Source organism: Aptenodytes forsteri, unplaced genomic scaffold (assembly GCF_000699145.1).
Source record: "Aptenodytes forsteri isolate BGI_AS27 unplaced genomic scaffold, ASM69914v1 Scaffold88, whole genome shotgun sequence".
NCBI lineage: Eukaryota > Metazoa > Chordata > Aves > Sphenisciformes > Spheniscidae > Aptenodytes > Aptenodytes forsteri.
Window position 1 is genome coordinate 4441261 of NW_008795948.1, and position 20894 is coordinate 4462154.

A 20894-nucleotide genomic window follows, 5' to 3' on the forward strand; every position below is an offset into this window, starting at 1 on the left:
GCTCCAACTGCATACTAAGCAGCCAACACTGGGGTTCTGTGTGCTGATAACCTCATTATTAAAGTGGCAAGCTTGTAAACTTCAAGCAAATGTGTAAGTACTAAAGTGCTCAAATTATGTATAGAAACTGATAAACCGATCTAAACTAAAACATAATTTCAATGAATAGTTTCTTAAATGTAACTAAAACATTTTAGAGCTAATCTCCTTGCCAGTTCATCTTATTTTTTGATCCAAAATCCTTTCTTCTGGGCATTATAAAGAAAGATGATGGGGGAAGCAAAAATGCAGAATACTTAAGAAACTGGGGAAGGAGGGAGGATCAATTTATCTCACTTTTTGCAACTTCTTGGACAAATTTGTCTTCCTCTGACCTGGGACCAGTGCTTCCAGCTGCATGAAAGCAGGCGAAGTCATCTGAACTGAACTTGTGTTTAATTGCGTTGTGCTTAATTATTGCAAGGTATACAGGACACTTGAACAACGGGTATCTTTAGACTGTCAAACATCTTTCTCTTGTAGGGAGACGCACTCTGGTTTTAATTTGAAAACAGCGCTACCATTCTTTCACACAAATTATTTTGCAGTATCACCAAAGGAAACTTGATCTTTAAAAATATTTTTTCCCCTAATCATACCATCAGTTTGACAGCCCATTATTTTAAGTGGACAAGTTGTAGCAAGGCCCCACATATATACGAATGAGTTGAGGCTTGCCTTATGTAGCACAGTTACCAAGTGAGGAAGGGTGTGATGAGTTTTGAAGGACAATGACTATTGTAGAATAGCTGAATGCAGACACTCTTAGTGCCTTTTTCCAGTTTGACCATTTTGATCAGTTCTTCCTCTGTAGGTGCAAATGTGTAATAGTGTCCACTTGCCTCTAAAAATTGAGAAGGAGCATGTCTTAATATCTCAGGGGGGTGCAAAAAAAGGGCCTTTTTGCTTACATCAGTAGAATGTTTGAAAGTGAAGTATCTCTAGCACAAAGGTGGGTCTGTTTGTCTTCATCATGCAATGGGATAAAATGTTGAGTTATATTTTGGAGGCCTGTTGAAAATTGTTAACTTCTTTCAGAATTTGCAGTACCCCAGTGCTCCAGGTTATCATTACAGTTTCCCTTGATCAGAAATATCAGTGGTGAAATTTTACATGCAAAATTTTTGTGTATAACTGCTTTTTTTGTGTAACTGCCTATATCAGTAAAAAGGATTAGCTTTTATTTTATTTCATTTCCAAAAGGACATGATGCTTCTTGCATAGGATTCAGTGCAGTAGGAAAAGAACATGCTGTACGTGTCAGTGTAAGGGGAAGGAGGAATGGTAGATCTCTCACTTCGGTAGATACTCAGGTCTGCATCAGTACTGGGGCCTGGCTCGGTGTGTCCCCTCTTCTGCACGCTCTAGCACTTCACTGAAGTCACTGGTATCTGCTGTGGGTTGTGGGTGTGAGTCTCTCCTCCTTATCCTTCCACCTTGTCCTTACCCAGGAAGGATGCATGGAGCAGGAGACTCCAATGCCACACACTAATATTTGTTTCTAGCTTCCAACCTGCTAAAGAAACTAGCCTGAATAGTAAAACTAGAAGGCACATAGCCTACATGGTCCCTTTTCTCATGCAAGTGGTAGACTAGTTTGTCACAACTCAAACTCCCTATGTGATTGCTTGGGCCACCAAATACACATTTTATGAACACAGGATTTAATAAAGAGCCTTTAAGACCAGGGGTTGAGCAAGTTAAGCCCTGAAAAGGTACCGTCCTTCTGGGAAAGGGTTTTGCAGATTCCAGGTATTCTTCAGGCTAGGTTGTTGATACTGTATGAAGCTGCTTTTTTCTTTGCCTGGTTATATTTTAACAGTCTCAGCTTTCAGTTCAGTTTTATGTTGATCAGTATGCACCTTGGCTGTCTTCTAGACTAATGCATGTTAACAGTTAAGAAGCAGGAGAACCTTGCAATCTTTGCAGTATTTGAACAAGACTACTGTGGTGTAAATTGCCTAGCAGGAGTAAAATTTTTCTGAACTTCAACTAATGCTGGGCAACTCCACCTCAGCTAGTGTGTTTAAAACTTGTCCTTTTAAGAAGATGCACGTTGTAAGGGTTTTTAGATTGAAATAGTAGGTTAAAAATAATTAAGTACATCATAACACTACTTCATATCACAAGTAGTGTGGAAGATCTTAAATAAGATCTTATGTGTATGACAGGTGCCTTGTGGCTTAACTGTCATGTCCTATTTTGTAGAATTTCAAGGTTACTCGTAACTGCTATAGTGTGTGCGTAGAGTGGCAGAAATCGGATGTGCTTGAAGCATAGTCAACATAGAGCCTCACTGGAAATTCTTTGTTAGTGCACAACAATAAAATTGATCCAGAGGCTGAGACTTCTGATGTGCTCTAAATCTTTAAAATGTAAACTTGATGTGTGGGTTTTTTCCCTTCCCTCCTTTCAGCTTTTAATTAGAGTTTACTTTTGCATAATAGCTTGTCTAGGTAGGGGTTTTTTGAGAATGTTATTCACCGTACTTGTTTTAAGGATACTTACCTGAATCAAAATATGGACTTAAAGATTTCAAAGTGATTGTGTACTACTGTAAGTGCTCGATGCATAATGTTCATTGTGTTAAGCATTTAAAAATATTATTTGGATAGGGTAGCTCTTGTAACTTGCATGTGTGTTACTATAGAACCAGAAATCACTTTAAGTTCAATATTCAAGGCTTGTTAAAACTGCATGTCCCAGAGCAAAAACTTTGCTTTTTTAATCTTGTAAAACTCATGTAGTTGGCACAGGAGGGTGTGTTTTCAGGGCATGCAAGTGTGCAGTTGGGTTGGTAAATGGCTCTTAAGCTTGTTAAATTTAAGTACTTTGTACTTGTGTTGCATACCAAGTCATGTGAGTAGGAATGGATTAATGGGATTTAATAAGATACAGAAATACTTAACTCCACTTAGCAGTGGAGTGTGTTTTAACTTCTAGACTCACCTCAAATTTGTAACTAAAGAATATATACACTCTGAAAAATACTATCTTCTGCTATTTGTATTCTAAAAAAAACTGAATTCCTGCTGCTGTCCCCTCTCCTAGGGAGAGGACACACCTCCGGGAGAGTTCAAATAACAATGTGAAGAAGTAAGAATTTTCTGTCCTCTCTGTTACTGAGCCCAAGCTACTTTAACTGCAGAAAGCATAGACCCTAGGTAGTTAAGTAGTGATCTTAAGTGGCTTGAGTATACTGGAAAGAACTTAATTGATCCCCATCTTTTGAGAAGCTATTAAATTCTTCACAGAAATCCAAACTACTTGGTTGCTACCTTATCCCTGGAAAAAAAACTGTTCCAAATTCAGGTTAGCTTACCTCTTCACTGTGGTGTTTGAGCTCTGCAGGAGGTGTCCTCTCCCTGGAAGAGTGGACAGCAGAAAATTCAGTTGTTTTAAGATAAATGAACTCTTCAAGCCAACGGGGTATCTGGATACCAAGTGTAATGTTTTTGTTGTCTTGTAGTGATGCAGTCTGATTCAAAAGCAATTTAGTTAAACTTCAGGGTACATTTAGATCTAGTAAGAATGTCATATTCTTGACTGTTTAAGGGGGGGTAGGAAGAATCCTTGTGTAAATGCATACTTGCAATACCTGAAGTATGCATCCACTTCTTAACAGCTAAAGACTTTGAATCCCACCTTTCGTTTGAATAAAGTATGATACAAACTTGTTTAAATGGCCTCCAAACATTTGTAGTGGACATAAGCCACTTGTGAAAATACAGCAATTGTAGAAAATGGTGAACTACTTGAAATGGTCAAGGAAGTTTGCATACATGTCATGTTCCTAGCAGAAGCATTTTATCAAGGGCGATACCATTCCAAATTAACTTGTTCAGTGTTAACTCCTCCTAATGTAAGTGACCTTGTAGGCTAGTTTTGATATGTTTATTCTAACTAGGTTCAGGAGACAGTGATTTGTGGCTGTTTAAAGAGCACATATATATAAAAATATATATTTAGATATTAAAAAAACAAATATAAAAAGGCTTTTCTGTACCTTTTCCCCTGTGCTCTGCTTTTGGAGGCCTTGCAATGGAAGCATGTTGCTGAATAATGATCATCATGAGGACTGAAGTAATACCACTACTAAGCATTTTGAACAGTAACAAGCTTATTGAGGTTAAAAAATACTTCTATTGTATGACCCTTTTTTTAAGTCACATTCTTAGTTAAAACTATCTTGATGCTTTTGGAGCATTATTTTTAAAATCAAGGGTTGAAGATAGACTTCACTTACAGATTATTAGCTACTTAACTAGGATAAATTGCAAATCTCCTAATGTCTTCTGATTTTTGCCAATATATGATTTGATACAGCTATAACCAGATGTAGATTACATCAACATAGGCTTTCTATGTAAGAATATTGGCTGAGAGAGGGTTTCAGTGTTGGAGTTGTGGATCACAATTGCTTAGGCTCCTTCCAGGCACTGGGGTGGAGGGGGGAGATCACTGTGTGGGTTAGGGTATAAATGGAGTTTGTACAGACTCTCCTGACTTGCCACAGTTCCCTTCACTGGCATCCAGCCATCTCTGAAATGGGTATGGACTTGAGAGTTAATCACAAAGTCCTTTCTTTGTGATCACTGATTTTTGAGGACAGATAACTGTCGTCTTTCCATTGCCATCTGGTGTGTAAGGGGAGGGTGGATGGGCAGATCCTAACAAGCCTTATCCTGGCTCTTTTTGCCATCATCTTCTCCAATTGCTTTCCGAGACTGTAATTCATGTGTCCCTATAGTCTTGTCTTAATGCATAAGCATACTAAATAAGCATATGTGCTAGCTAATAAGGTATAAATTTTGTAAAAGGAGTAAGGTAGGTTACACCTTCCAAATCTGTGTAAAAGTGCATGGTTATATATAAGACTAATACTGAGTGCACACAAGCGAGCATCCTTGCTCATGTGAAAGTTAGATGCTTTGGTACAATGCTTGCAACCAGCTGCATTTTGAAGACTTCCAGATCCTCCCATTACATTCCTGGTTAATCACCAGTATTAATTTGTTCTCATGTTGTAATGTATTTGCAGGTTATGCAACAGCCTTAGGGAATTGAACTATAAGTTGCAAGCTTAGTTTTTGCTCTTAAACATACTTGGCAATAGCTCTTAAATTTACTGCGGCAGTTACTGTATATGTTGGCTTTTGTCCGTGTGCTTTATATGGCCACTGAAAGTACTGCAGACTTTGATTCTCTCCTTTGAAGGGTTTTTATTGAACTCCTCTCAGTTGAGGCAGACTGTCCTTTGAAATGTGTCCTGTCAAAGTAGCACAAATTTGGAGCTTTTCCCCTTGAGAGGGACAGACCACTCAGCACTTCAGTTGGTAGCAGCCACTGAGCTTTGTCTGGCAGATGGGGCACAGTGGTTGCTGCTAGGGTGTAAGGAGATGCTTCTCACCAGGAGCGGACTTCAGCATCCTGGCTCTGATCCTGGGAATGGCCTGACTCTGTATCACACTGCCAAGTAGCCCTTCCATCTACCTGGCAGTACTTGCTGTTAGAAGTGCTGTGCCTTGTTTTCTCCACTGAAAAAAGTGGTAAAGTGGAAGGAAGCATCCCAAGGGCTGCTAGGGCATTAGGGCTGCTAGGGCGCTGTTATATTTCCTTCACACTCCGAAATTATCGTCACATAACACCAGTGCCAAATGAATGTTATATTAATCCATAATACTGTCTGCTTGAAAGTTTCAAAGTCCTCAGGACTCTTTGTTGGAACCCATTATAATGACTGTATGTTTGTTGTGCATTTATAGACTTTAATTTTGACTTATGTGCTACATGCTGGGATTTATTCTTGTTCTTTGCTGCATGTCTTCTTCCCAGGAATGCTTGACTTGTGCCGCAAGCCCTAGTAAATCAGCTTGCAACCTTTACTCTCTGCAAAGGGCATCAGCAGTAAGAACTCCATGAGCTCATGTTTTAGATGAGTTTTCTGCCTTGCTCTAAAGTAAAGTTTCTTAATCTGACACAGTTATCAGTAAAGCTTTCAAATATTTGTGCTACTATTTTGGATAAAAAGGAAACTTCTTTGAGTCAGAAGGATAAGATGAATTATATTGCTGCTATCAAGTGTGTTTCTGAGAACTTAATCAGTATGCATGTACCCAAAGCCTTGCTTCCCTCGGAATTCAAGGAACCGGCAACCCCTTCACTCTGTCCTTCTTGTCATGCTGTAGAGGCCACCAGTGTCGTGTCCCATACTAAAAGCATAATACAAATGTAAGCTTGAAGAGGTAATTTGGGGTTTGGGGGAGCTTTTGACTGGGTGGCAGCTGCAGCCTGAAACACCTCATCTCGCAGAGGCAAGGTGCCTGCAGCAGCTGCTTATGATTCGTGTCTCCCCCTGTAACAGCAGCCTGGCCTGGCTGAATGTACTTGTGACAAAATATCTGTGGGTTTAATGAGGGTGAAACTTGGCAGCTATTGCCTGGAAAAGCACTGCCAGGACTGTGAACACTTTTCAGATGGCTTAATGCAGTTGATGATCAGTTGTTTCTTTCCAGATAGTAACCTTCTTTTGTGTGAAAGACACTGCCCCTTGCATTAAAAAAATCTCTTCAGTTTTGTAACTGGAGACAACATATACTGTTGCATCAGCCCAAGACTCTCCTTAGTCAGCAATTTTGATTTCCAAAACATGATTAGGAGGATTGCTGCACAATAAATATTCAGCATGATCCTTACTTGTGCCATGGTTTAGGCTCTGTGGATTCTTTTAAAGGGACAAGGAAGAGGGAACTGGGTAAAAGTATGTTCTTGCCTAAGCGAGGGAACAAACTAGAAAAACAGATGGTGCTAAAAATAGTTTATTACCAAGGTCTAAATACGGCTCTGATTTTTTTGCTTATAAATAATGCAGCTATAAATCCTGCTAGATATCAATAAGTATTGAATTAACTCCAAACTGCCGACTGTTACAGAACCTTTTGGCAGCTTTCCAAGCTTGGTGTTGCCCTTCATTCATAGGATCAACATTTAATTCCTTGACAGGGGAAACCTGAAGAATTCATCCTCTTTGAATGGAAACATAGATGCAGGGAGCTTGAATGAGTAGCTACAGGCTAAGGCATCCCATTGCAATGGAAGGGGAGCCGTGCTTGATGAGTTCCTGCTAGGTTGCAGCCAGGATGAATCTCCTTTCTTTTCCACAACGCATGAACAATCAAAGGCTCCTTTTTTATCTATTGTTGTCATGGAGGGCGTCCATTTAAAGTTCAAATTCCAGCAGGCTTGGGAAGAAGGAAAGGAGATAGGAGTAGGCTGGGCTGGGAGATGATAGGCAAGCATCAAAAGTGAGCTGAAGACAAGCCAGCACTTTGTCCTGTGACAGGACAGACCAGGCTGGGGGTACTTGGTTTTGAATGGATGCCTGGAAGTTTTTTGGAGTAGTGAATGAAACGCTGCTGAGGTAGCAGGCGCAGAGAGCATCTGGCGTTTTGCTTTCTTTGCATCAGCAGAGTGGGTCACGATGTGAAATTAGGCCTGAAATGGCATTTAATGAAGTGAGCCCTTGTGCTGGAGGTTCCCTGTGCTCTGACAGCAAGGGAGTATAAGCCTTGAGGATAGTGAAGGAAAGGAAATCCCATTAAGGATAGAGGTTTCCCCCCCTTCTTTTGTAAATGGCATTCTGTAACAAATGTCTTGCAAATAGCTGGAGCTCCTCAGAGCTGTTCAGCACTGTGTTGCTTTGTCAGACCTGAAACTAGCTTTGTATGTTTATGGTACTTTTCTGTAAGCAGTCTGCTAATGAGAGGAGGAGGCAGCTTAATATCTGCTGCGGATTTGCTTTTCCTTTCTGGCAAGTTCCTGTATGTACAAGTAAGTATTCGTTGTTGAAAGAGCTAATGAGTACCAGACCAGCTGCATTTGACATTATGAGAAAAGGGGCCATCTATTAACTCATAAGCCAGGTTTCAGCCAGCTGTGGATATTTTCTTTTTTAATTATTACTTAGCCTGTCATAAAATTGGATTATGCTAAAATTATTGGTGATGTTGTTTGGAATACAATACAGTATTGAGTTAAGAGCTATGGTTCAGTGTTATATATAGGGTACTTACAGTTAATGTGCCTAAGCTGCACCAGAGGGTTTAAAGAGAGGTGAGAGCGCTTTTCTTGGGTTTTACCATCTGGGTTTTGGCAGGTGGCAGGAGATTAGGTTTTTTTCTTGCTCTAAATTGCAAGAGATGGTGGCTAGCAGAAGAGTTGAGTAGTGTTTAATCATTGATATGGGAACTTTTTTCCAGATCTCTTGGCAAAAAATGAAATCCCAATTTAATTTTTTAACTTATTAGTTATACCTCTTTGCATTTAACTTAGGGTAGTTTTGGGAGAGGGGGTTCTCTTAATATTCAGTATTCTTGTAATAACATGATAATCAGATTAGTGCATCTTTATAGTACCAGGTTGGAAGAACTCTTTCCATTCTGAAACTAGGCCTTCCATACTCTGAATATTATCTGTTGTGAAACTTCCCTTGCTTTTTGACAGTCATTTTCTGACTTGATGCATCATCTTCTGAAAGAGACCTGAACCAAATTGATTCACCTGAGGTTTTTCTCTACAGAGAGGTTTATTAAAACCATTTTGGAAAGTTTTAAGTTTAACTGTCACTTTGTCTTTTGTTAGTCTTGCACTGCAGAGGTCAGTTCCTGCTGCATGTATATACTGCTGCACAGGTGCTATAAAAATAAAACAGATGTCTCAAGCATGTGAAAACAAACTGATTTAAATTTATCTACACCAATTAAAGATGTCAATTTGTTCTTCCATTAGGATGGGAAATATTGACTTGTTTACATGCTCTTTTTCAAGTACATACAAACTGAAGAGATGTTCGTGTGGGGTTTTTTAAGTTGCTATTAGAAGCAACATTTAATGGAGTACAGTTATGAGCAGATATTTTCTGCATAAGTGATCTGGGAGGTGATTGTTTGAGTTAAGGTTAGCTGCAGATAGTCAAATAGCTGATCTGTTCATATACTTGAAAATACTGAGTTCTTTATATGCTGATGATGACACATGCTTCTGCAGTAGAACTTAAGTATTACCAGAAATTGAATTTTAGATAAATGAGACTTCTGAGTTTCCTGATTTCAGTTTTCATTCTGATAGTAACCATGTGACTAAAACTTAAAAGGCTTTTATGGTATGCTAGGAAGCTTGCAAGTTGTGGTAGTATAAACAACTTTGACTCTTTAAAACAAAGTGTGTGTACTACTTGAATATATAGCTTTTTCATGCAGACTCTGATTTTTATTACAAAATAAAGGAAAACTGAAGTTGGCCATACAGTGAGAAGTGGAGCTTAGTTTTAGTGTTACCACAGTGCTTTCGGATTTTGAATGTTGACTCTGCCTCACCCAGAAGTTTCTTATACTTTGCTTCTCTTCTGACTTGGTATGATGTATTTTAAAATACTTGAATATATAGCTTTTTCATGCAGACTCTGATTTTTATTACAAAATAAAGGAAAACTGAAGTTGGCCATACAGTGAGAAGTGGAGCTTAGTTTTAGTGTTACCACAGTGCTTTCGGATTTTGAATGTTGACTCTGCCTCACCCAGAAGTTTCTTATACTTTGCTTCTCTTCTGACTTGGTATGATGTATTTTAAAACATGTATCGCTGTTTTTCAGTGCAGCTGGAGGGTAAAGGACCACATATGTGGTTTCCTGACTTAACTTTTTAAAAAAAACATATTGAGCATCAACTGGTGAAGTGTTGTCAGCTTTGGTATTTGAACCAATAAACAAACTTGTCCAAATCGTATCTACCAAACAGAAGTTTTAGCGCAAGTTGACTCAGTATGAAAAAATTTATAGCAGGCTTGCCACTTGATGTCAAGAGCACTTCCTGAGCCACCCAGTTTCAGAAATGTTCAGAATGGTCCAAAATCAGATACTAAACTAGAAAAATGCAGTACATGTATTAGAGATTGAAGGTGAACAGTGCTAATTCTGTTCTTTCTAAACAAATGTGTTGTGTTCAACTTAACTTGTCTCTGGAAATAATTAGTGGCGAGAGTCCACCTACAGTTTGAATTAATGCTTCTACAGGAATTTGTTGTTAAATTGTGGTTTTTGCATCAAGTTGAGCAAGAGATTCCTAACAGCACTTGTACTTTGTCTGCATGTGTATATACCCATGCGTGCCTGTGTGCACTTGTATAACAAAATCTTAAGGCTTTGTTTTGGACAAGTATTTCTGTAGTAGAAAATAGGTCTGAAGAAGGGGGAACTGTTCCAAGCTGAGGTCGTGTTTCCCTTTCTCTCCCATCCCCCTTCCCTGGCAGAAGTGAACTTTATGGCCCAATTATAGAATCCCTTAAAATGCTAGTTATGATGGAGTGCCAGCATAACCCAATAATATAGGTGAGGCTGACATCTGTCAGTAACTAATGAGGGTAGCCTTAGAATCAGGATTTGGAGTTTACTTCTCTAATTTCTTATAAATTTGACCCATCATATCAACTTAATATTTGACCTGAGGATAAAAAAAAAATGAACACACTAGAATTTTAAGAGCACTTGGTACATGGGTGTACTCTACAAAAATCAGTGCATATGTGATTCAGTTGGGAAAGTAATTGTTTGCAGCTCACAGCAAAGTCATGGAGGAATAAGACCTTGGCTAAACTGCTCAGGAATAGAAGTTCTCTATAAAAATAGATGACACATAAATGGCAGGAAATGAAGCCAGTATGGCCATGTTTTGAAGCCACAAGGGTCAAATCCTGTCCTGCGTTACACTGGTGCATAATCAGTCAACTTAAACCCTGTTACTTGAGAACAGAGTTTGGCATGGTAAAGTGAACTTCAGAATGTGACTGATTATTAGGAGTTTTGTGGAAGCACAGCTACAGCTTTTTCTCTTGTTTGAATGAATTTCTAGTTAGAAATCTAGAAATCTAGTAAAACTACTGGGTTTGGAGGTAACTTTTTTATTTATGTTGTTTCAGAGCTGATTGTACTATGCAAGTCTGTTAATTCCTCTGTCAGAGGAATAATATATTAGAAGGTTTCGGCTACCCAGGATGGTCTCTCTGTTTTTTGGATCCTGAATGCGGAATACTGAGAGATGATACTGCAAGCAATCATATTTTTGTTTAACAGTTTTCTTGTACTGTTCAGGGATATCAACATTTTGAGCAACTGTGAAGTAGTTAGTATATGGCTATGTGAAGGGATGTGTGTGTAGCTTATGTTAATAATGGGAGTGTGCTTCCTTATTTCCGAACAGTTTGAAATGCAGAAAACTAGGTGCATCTTTCTAAAATCTGTATGAATTAGACATTATTTAAACTAAGTCTCTATAAAATAACTTTTTCATATTATTAATGAAGCTGGCAATATGCACTTCACGTTGTTTCTTGTTTCCAGAGCCTGTGTTTGTTTTCTGAAAGGAAAGGTAAAAGTTCTTGAATTGGAAAAGATGGAACAACCCTGGCAAAACAGGAATCACTTCTGCTGGGAGAGAACATGTGCTTACATTGTTTCCCTCTGTGCCCTTCTACTACAAAACCAGATGTGTTCATCATCCCTGTATGAACACAAATGGTGCAGCTGTTTGTTCATCACACCATCACTCATTAATGCAGTTGGCTGATGTGAATTTGCAACACTGAAGCCTCTTGATCTTGTGCAGCTCAAGCACAGTAGAGGCCCAGTTCCACATTGCCCAGCTCTTCAGTTTATCCGTAAGGTGGATAAATCCGTATTAGAGAGATGCTTAGGGTCAAACAGGGAGTAGGGAAATAACTAGATGAAGGTGTGCAAAGACAGTTGTTTCCCTTAAGGCAGAGCAATTGCTTTGGTCCTGCAAACCTGCAGACCCCTGACTGCAGCTGCCGCCACCTAAGCAAGAGCAGAGCTAGGACCCATCTTCTGGCCACTGTTCCTGCTATTTTGATGCCCTTTTGAGTTGCTTCTCTGTGGTGCTTCTTTCCCTTTGAGGAAACCTCTGTTCTAATGCATCAGTGCATTTCAGATGAACACTACTGCTGTATCTAGTAGTTGTCTTGTTTGCTTAATCTTCTTTCTCCCTGTCTTGTACTGTATTATTCAGCTGAACAAAGCAAATGTCATTATGTTCTGCTTTGTTTGACACTATATTGATTATCAGCCAGTTCAGAACAGTTAAATCTACTATATGAGCCTCTTCTGTTTTAGTTAATGGAATAATTCATAGCATCTGTAGGTTTCTAATGCTTGCTGGACTGGTATGAAGAATAGCTGAAACTTTTTTACTTAATTACATCCAGGTGAAATAGGTAGGCCTGATGTTTGTAGATTGTAATTCCACAGTCTCATAATAAAAGATTGCATGATTTATACTTACTGAAACAGGAAAGGTAAAAGGTTGCAGTTCACAGAGACACTGAACTAGAAAATGTAAGATGCAACATCTTATTTAAAATTCCATACTGTAAACTTTTAAAAATGCCGTTTCATGTTGGCCTGGGTTTTATATAAGGGGAAAATTGCCATGTATGTTCACCCCCTTCATGTTAGTATTGGTGTTGAATCATATTCTTGACAGTATTGCATTAAGTACTGCATTAACTCACTTAGCTTCCAGTTTGTCTTAATGAACAACAAAAGTTAACCCCTGTGATGAATGGTCCTGGACTTGTGGAAGCTGCTAAACCCCAGCACCTGAGTTTCCTGTAAGTGTATGTTAGCTCTGTACTAAACTGCCCTGTCTGACCAAGATTTAACTTAGGAAGGAATGAATAAAAAACAGTAGTGGTGTTTTGTCTACTTAAATTCAGTTTAGAGAAACACCTTTAGACTGCCAAGCTTTTCTTTAATCTGCTGAAATTCCTTAGTTTCTTATGTTACTTAGTGTTGGAACTTAATTGAGCACATGTGCACACTAAGCACATGGTGGGGTGAGCTAATACCTCTGAGGGGGCCTGTGGGTTTCCTCAGTTGTTTAGATCTTTGCAAACCACTACAAGGAAAAGATGTGGAGAGGATATTTAGTTTGCGTGTAAAATTTCATTTCATATGTGGAGTGCCTATCGTGAATAATTTTTATGTCTGACTTTGGGGCAAGGGGGAAGCAAGTGTTCAGGTTGAACTTAATCCGTGGTGGTTGTAATCCCTGCTGTGTTTGGGATGTGCCATGCCTGTGACTTCACACGTGGCTATTTGGAATTTGGTGTGATAGCAATGATTTTAATTGCGTCTTACAAAGTTTCCTAGCTAAGTGAGCAGGCTGCTGTACAGGTCTGAAGACTGCAGTGCATGAGTCTGTTCCCAAAATCTCCCTGCCAGTGTGGGTGACCGACGTGTGTGGACTGCAGTGGTGCTCGGGCAGAGAACTGGACCCCCAATCCCCCCAGTCTTTGTGCGTTTTGTTTTTTCTCATTTGTAGACTTCAACTATTCCAATGGTTTCTGTCAGTTATCTCACGTGATGAACAGCCTTGTATTCTTGTATATGTGAGTATAATTAGACAAATTCAGCATTTCACTTAAATGTTTCTATTTCATTAAGCCATAGTATTTTTTTTCAACTAATAGCACCAAATAAAAAGCCAAATTAAATCACAAGTTCTTACAGCTCATAAACAAAATTTATAAGGATACTGTGGCACAATTTAGAATATAAGCATAAAAATCTAGGCCAATAAATAGATCAACTTTCATGGTAGACTACACTAGAAAACTGCGTGCTTAAATCTAGAACAGTCTGGCTAGTGGAAGATGAAAGCCTGTTACTTCATGATGCTGTTTAGCATCTGATGTGAAATGAGTTGATGTCAGTTTACCTCTTTTCCTGGGCACCTACATCTAAAAAATTAAAATAACCTTTGAAGATACAGCAGAGACAAAGTAGTGAACAACTTTCATTTCAAGTCATAACCATATTGCTGCGTGTGTGAACAACTTTCATTTCAAGTCATAGCCATATTGCTGCGTGTCAGTTTGTATTGATTTTTAACTAGGTCTTTGGCTTTGCAAATAGGGTTTACCTTATTTGACTACAAGAACTGCAGCAGTAACTTTATCTCCGATGTCAGGAATGGTTATTACAGTTCAGCGTCTAATTACATGACAAAATGGTAGAGGTTGTTTGCTCCTTCTCATTCATATCCAGTATCCAATGTTCTTTTCTGCTTCCTAGTTATAAATGATGAAATAAGCATTGCATTTTTGAATATAAAAATACATGTCAAATTTCCAGGAAAATGAAGGATAACTGCAGAACTACAAAAAGTGAACAGCATGTTCGGTTCCCAAAGTGAATTTGATCAGAGATTAGGTTTTGCCCATGAAGGTGTCAGGAACTTTCTAGGGATTTGATTCTGTTTCCACAAAATACATAAATAGAAAAGTTTGTTAACTACTTGGTTTATAGCTCAATGCAAGACAAAAAAAAAAGACTTCTCCTTTGGTTTATTTCAAATGCATAGTTTAAAAATCTGCAATGGTGTTTGACCTGAAGTGGTTTTTTTTAGACATTTGAATTTTAAAACACTTTAATTTTAAAACTTAATGTACTTCCACCTTTGATTTCTCACTTGAGCAGGGAGAAATTCTTTCCCAGTTAACTTTGTTTTTTACCTTTTAGAGTGTATTAGCAAGCCTCAAGCATATAACATGAAGAATACTATATTGTTTTCCTCCTGTCAGCACTACTTCATACTGATGAAGCAGTATTTCTTCTCAACTGCAAGCTTCTTAAGGTTATCTGTGAACACTGAAGTGTTCACAAAATGCTCAGTGCTATTCAAGACAGAAAAGTCAGAGTCAAAAGTCAAGAGCTTTACTCCACAGAAAGGTTAATAGTTTGTTACATAAACCCAGCATTTTTCTTACTGTTTTTCACTTCACACATAGTAGAAGATGCAGGGATTAGGACTGGGATGGGATCTTTTTTAATGTGTACAACCAGCTGAGATTTCTAATGATTTACAATAAATGCTGTACATGTTTCCAAGTTGAATTGTCACAGGCAATGATATTAATGCAAGTAATTAGGTGAATGAAGTGAAAATTCAGTTTACAGGGAGGGACACTGTTCGCATCTATTTGTGGTAGGATGTGTAGTTTTAACATGATTCAATGAGCTGCTTAGGACCAGTCTTTTGTGACGGTTTGTTCTTATAATTTAAAGTCCTTCCTTAAGTCTCCCTCTTAGCTTCAACAAATGAAGTCTCTTCAACATGTAATGAATTTCTACCATGGTTGGACTTCATTATTGCTGAGGCTAAACTGTAACCTCTTTGGGGATAGGTTAGTGTCTGAGATACGAACGCATGCTGTATGTGGTGCTTCTGATCTAAAACTTAGGTGTAGTATGAGTTACCAACAGTAAAGGCATTTGGTTTTGAGCCAGTCTGACTAATCTATAGGAAATGTAAGTCCAGGAAGTGAAATAAGGACCTGTGAAGCCCTCAAAGGGAAATGGAGCCCATCTAAGTTGCTGCTTCCCTATCTCCATCGACTGGCTAGGTAGGGGGAAGCAACAGAAAAAGCCATGTGTTGCTCCATGCTCGGGTTGCCTCTTCAGTGTTTTATGCTTGGATTGGTTGCTGATACTCCAGGATCTCCTCATCATGAGGACCACTGCATCACCCACATCTTTCATATCCCTGGTAGGGACCTTAACAGTCAAGAAACCCTGTGTGCTGGTATCTCTTAAAGCAGCATCTCTTGTGTTGTGCAGTCATAGGCAAAAGTCTCAGGATGGGACAAAAAGCAAGCCAGATAACTAGTCTAATTAGTCTGATTAATTCCCTCTCTTCCTAAGCCTATGGTCATCATGTTGTGATGACTAGAGCTGAGAAGCAGTAGGGTGGGCTTAGGGCTTTTGGTGGTTTCAGGCTTCTTCTGCTCCTCACTGTGCCAGCTGCTGCAGCTGCACCTCTTCAGAGCAGCTGTATCTTCCACCCCCATTCAAAACCAAGGGGGAAAACGGGTGGACTTGGTGTGTGATGGGGGCATGGGGAAGAAGCATGAGAACTGCTGCTCCCATTATACACTAGGTTTTCATGCACATAAATGACTTATTTTTTCCCTTGACTACTGTAGCAAATGCTCTAGTTTTGTTAGTAAAACAAAAACAACCTTTTTATTGCTTTTTATATTTGGAAAGTGATGTATTATGGGTTTCTGAACTGGAGGTTTAGTGAAGAGTACAGACATCAGCTTCCTTTCAAGCTACTCTGGGCCTTTCTTGTTTGCTTTGTATGGCAAGGGTCTAGAGAGACTTCTTTTATTTCCTTCCCTGCCATTGTTTTCAGTACAAAGTTTTTTTTTTTTCTTAATATTCAGACATTTTATCGCCTCACTTCTTTTAAAACTGAGTTTCTTTTTTCTTTTTTTTCCATCACACAAAAGAATACTTTTAGCTGATTGAGTTCTATCCATTGCCAACTGTGGACTCTTTTGTCTTGTTAGTCCAGCATCCTTTATAAAATGAGGACCATTGAGCAAGTACTCGCAGGCTCCCCACTGAGCACAATTGTGCTTGAAAGGTGTGGTACTGTACCAGTATAACATGTAAAGCTGCAGTTTAGAGGGCTTGAATGCATTGCAATTTCTACCTTTTGCTTTGTGAAAGAAGTGGGATTGTGCTGCGAGATAATAAATCCACCTATTTTTAGTTCGGGTGCGGTTGTGACAAGTGGGTGAACAAAGAACCAGTTGAATGCACTTGCTGTTGTGTTGAAACCAGCTAAAAGTTCCCATTCAAGTGGTTTCAGCACAGTACAGCTAACAGGCAATTTTCCATTTATGTACACAAACCTTCTAGAAAGACAGCTGTGTGGTTGGATTAATTTCTGGCAGTAAATTGAATAAAAGATATTTTGAAGGGGGACTTGGGAATTCCTTTCTAAAACATTGAAAGCAGAACTTTCAAGGCTTTCCTTTATTTGATCCCTTTCCTTCCCAGTGCCTACTATAAGACTTAAAGAACTGAAAATATTGTCCCCTATATGGAGATACACAACAGGAAATGTGTTCTTTTTCAAAGCAATGAGTTAGAATTAGGATTAAAATATCCTTTAACACTTTCTAATTCAAAAATACTGTTTTGCTTTTAAGTAAATATAAGAGAAATTCACACCTCTTAGTCATAAAAAGGAGCTCAGATGTTTGTACTTGAATAAGCTGTAAGTGAGCTATATAGAAATGTTTTGAAAACAGAAATGTATTTTATACCAAAACTGTTTTCATAGGGGAGTGAAATTTGGAAATAGAAAGCTTTTTGATCATGCAACATTATCAATTTTGTTGATGCTAGTCACATGCAAAATTGGATGTGGGTTTTAACCATAGCTAACAGACTTTGGTGAATTCCTCCTGACAGAACTGTGGTCAACAGTCATGTTTTTTCTGGAAGTTGATCTTTGGATGCAGGTCTTGGAGTTGTGTAAATCAACTCCTAAATGAGGTCTTGTTTGTGTCTGTCCAAGCAAACTAGATTATCCGTTATAGATCCTTCTGGCCTGAAATCTATGACTTGTTAACTAGTCATCTAATGAATATTACAAGATATGAAAGTTGTTTGAGCAAGAGAAGAGCTGTGTGCAATATAGGCATAACAAACCTCTGATCGGTAGTGAAGAGTGTCGCACTAAGTGTTTTCATGTGGTGCAGGCCTGGTGAATACTGCTGTGGTGTCTTACCTATGGAGAGATACCAATGATGGTGAACCATCGTCCCATACTAGTGCTGCTGTTCACTCTTCAGCCTAGTTGTGCTGTGATTGAACTCCAAAACTCAAGTGTTTTGCTCTTTATCTTTATGCGAGCTTTCCCTCAAACTTTCTGTGTAGATTTGATGTAGGGGTGTCCAAGGAACTGTATGAACTTACAGAGTGGCAATGGGCTTGTCTGCAAGATGTTCCATATGTAACATTGGCCCTAAGGAGCCAGGCAAATCACTTGACCTCAGTGAGTTTTCCTCACTCTCCTCTCCATCTAGTTGTATACAGGCATGGCTTACTAATTCAGATTTCTTCTGAATTTGAAGTTTTGTTTAAAAACTACCCAAAGATTTTGGTAAGCTGCTGATGTGCAGTGGTGAAATAGAAAGATTATCCAGTGCTCTGGAAGAGCATCTGGAATATAGTATATGGGAATGTTGCAATGTTCCGATTTCATCTGAATATGTCAACAAATCTAAAATACTTAAGAAATGACAAATTGGGGGAGGAAGCAGAAAATGGGTGTGAAAGTCGGTCTTGTTCCCTGTGGATCTACTTGTAATAAAACAATTGCCATGTGTATGTGAGACTGGAGTCACTTAACTAGTAAGATATTGAAAGCCACCACAACTTTATTCTCCTGGCTCTTACCACCTCTGAGAGGAGCCCTGACTATCTCACCCTCCTCTCACTGAGTGCTTGTATGAGGCAGAATTTAAAGTTTCTCACTTATTAAAAATCTAACTTCTGCTGTCTATATAGCCCTGTCTTCCTTAAATGATGCTTTTGGATGCTAGTCAAGGATCCCTTACAGTTACGTGAGGAACTTAGGCATTTTATTCCTTTTATCTGAGGCACAGAGGCAGCACATCTACTGAGGTTTTCTTTTTTTCCTTTGTCTAAATAAAGGTGAGTGCCCCTCTGTTTTTAATATACTCTTCATAAACTGAGTTCTCAAATCCCTGAACTCTTATTCAAATGGTACCCAAATATAACACAAACGAAGCTGACTCTGGACTAAGATGCTTCCAAGAGAACTTGGTTTTCTCCTGTTGTGAGGTTACCCAGATGTGCCATTTGCATTGCTGTCTCTGAGGTGAGGCCCGAGGGCTCGTTGTCTGCACGCTTGGGAACTTGGAGAAATTAATTGTTGACTAGGCTGCAGTGCAGCTGTCTGACCTAAATGCTGATGTTACCAGATGCTATGCTCTGGATTTGCCAGAAAGCTAATACATCAAACTGGGCGTCTGTTGTTCCTCATTTAGTTGACTAAAGCTAGGTTTTTGAATCTTTCTGCATAAAAAAAGGGGAGTGGTAGTTTTCCTCACTAATGGGAATCTACATGGGCAAAATATCTGTGCAAAACCAGATTGCATAGTAAGTAAATACTGTTCTTCCTTTTCCTTTTTTCCACATATGTGGCACTCTGATTTTGAATACGTACTCTCAACCCATTCAAGAATTTAAGGAATTCATTCTGCTCCTCCTGTACAGTCACGGTTAACATATTCATGTATTTTTTTTAATTGCAGACTTTAAAAAATTCCAAAAGTCTTTGCTCCCTTGACTATGAAGATGATGATGATGACACACAAATGAAGACAATTGTGTCATCCCCATGTGACTCAAATGATCTTATGAACATCATCACCCCTGGTTCCAGTCCGATGAAAGAGCAGCTGGATGAAGTAAGGCATCATGGGTCATGCCAAGGTAGCTTCAAAACAAGGGATTATAAGAAAGCAGCTGCAGTATGTGAAAGCGATGAGGACACGAGTGATTGTGAGAGCACCGAAGAAGGCATCTTTCCTCTAGACTGTGGGGACTTGGACCTAGAGCAGATTGAAAACAACTGAGACTCCAAGTTGTGTGCTAGAATCAGAGTTGTTCTAAATTAAAATGCTAGAGGATTACCTTTGCCATGCATAATCCATGTCCCTGAATCTCTGTATTGCCTATCTTGGGCCTGTGTTAGAAGAAATGTTTCAGGTGGGGGAAAAACGTGAACCATTGTTACCTGTTTAGTCTATTGATCAATATGTGGATGAGAACAAAAAAGTAGGAGGTTAAATGTTATTTTGAACATTAAGGAATAATTTTGATTAAAAATTTCCTAACAGATATTTTGCATTTTTATGGCTTTTACAGTTCTGGAGAAAAAGCATCTCTATTTTGAAATGAATTTTCAGAAGGGCATTCTATAAAACTAAATCTGTCTACAGTGATTCTGGTGCGGGTATATGTTGCTTTTGTTAAAGAGCTTAATGTGAAAAGTGAATTGCATAACAAAATTGGTAATAAACCTTCAGATAGAACTTCTTCAGTATCTGGTTGACAACTGGTCCAAAATACTTAACTGCCATCTTCGACAGTGTCTGGTTAAAAACAAACCTTCATAACATGTACAAATGTTCTTTTCATACATTCAGGACTTTTTGATCAAAATATGGTAGTGACCTTAAAGGTTAACATTTTCCATGATTTTACTACTTGAATTGTTTTCTAGCCTGAAGCAATGCTAATTTAGGTGGGATAAAACTGCAAGTAGCTGCCCACCTACTTGGTCATTATGTTTTCTGTGGTTCAAAAGAATGTACAACAGGAGCACTTGAACTTTTAGACAGGGACTTTGTAATGATCAGTTCCCCAGGAGGTGATCCCTTCAGCAATACTAGAAGGAAAATAGTCCTTGAATTAAATAAAATGACATTTTGCTTTGCACTTGTGTCTGCTTATGAATTTTACTAGTGGAAAATGTGTAGTCTGTGGCAGATTCTGTAATATGGTACTTATGTGCAGAATTGGGTGGAGGGGGAGGGCAGATTTCTGGTCATCTGAAAAGAAAGTGAAGTCAAGTTAGCCTGGGGAGCTGGAGAATAACTCATGCTGGATCCCAAAAGTGTGTCTCAGTGAGTACATACGCTGTAATCGTCTCAAATGTAATGTTGTATTCACTGCAGACTATTGCAACGCATACCTATTTTTTAGTTCAGCTACAAAAAGGATTTTCCTGAACAAGGGGGAAATTAATCTCAAAATGGTTTTAAATTGGATAGAAATGGGGAAGCTTAAATGAGCCAACTCCTACTGTAACTTGTGCCATAAATCCAAAATACAGCAACATATTAAGTCAGCTAATGGAATGTGATTAAAATAAGAAATAAGTATCTTGAGGCATATG

At 38.8% G+C, this 20894-nt stretch overlaps 1 protein-coding gene across 2 annotated transcripts in view; it reads left to right on the forward strand.

Moving 5' to 3' along the window:
• The window catches only part of FAM53A (family with sequence similarity 53 member A), a 50232-nt gene extending 29798 nt beyond the window's left edge, over positions 1 to 20434 (forward strand). For both annotated transcript variants that reach the window (XM_019473688.1, XM_019473689.1), the window contains exon 4: positions 19246 to 20434. In XM_019473688.1, coding sequence (XP_019329233.1) covers positions 19246 to 19569 — 324 coding nt within the window. In that variant the 3' untranslated portion in view covers positions 19570 to 20434. The remainder of the gene's footprint in view (positions 1 to 19245) is intronic.
• Positions 20435 to 20894: the final 460 nt, after the last annotated feature.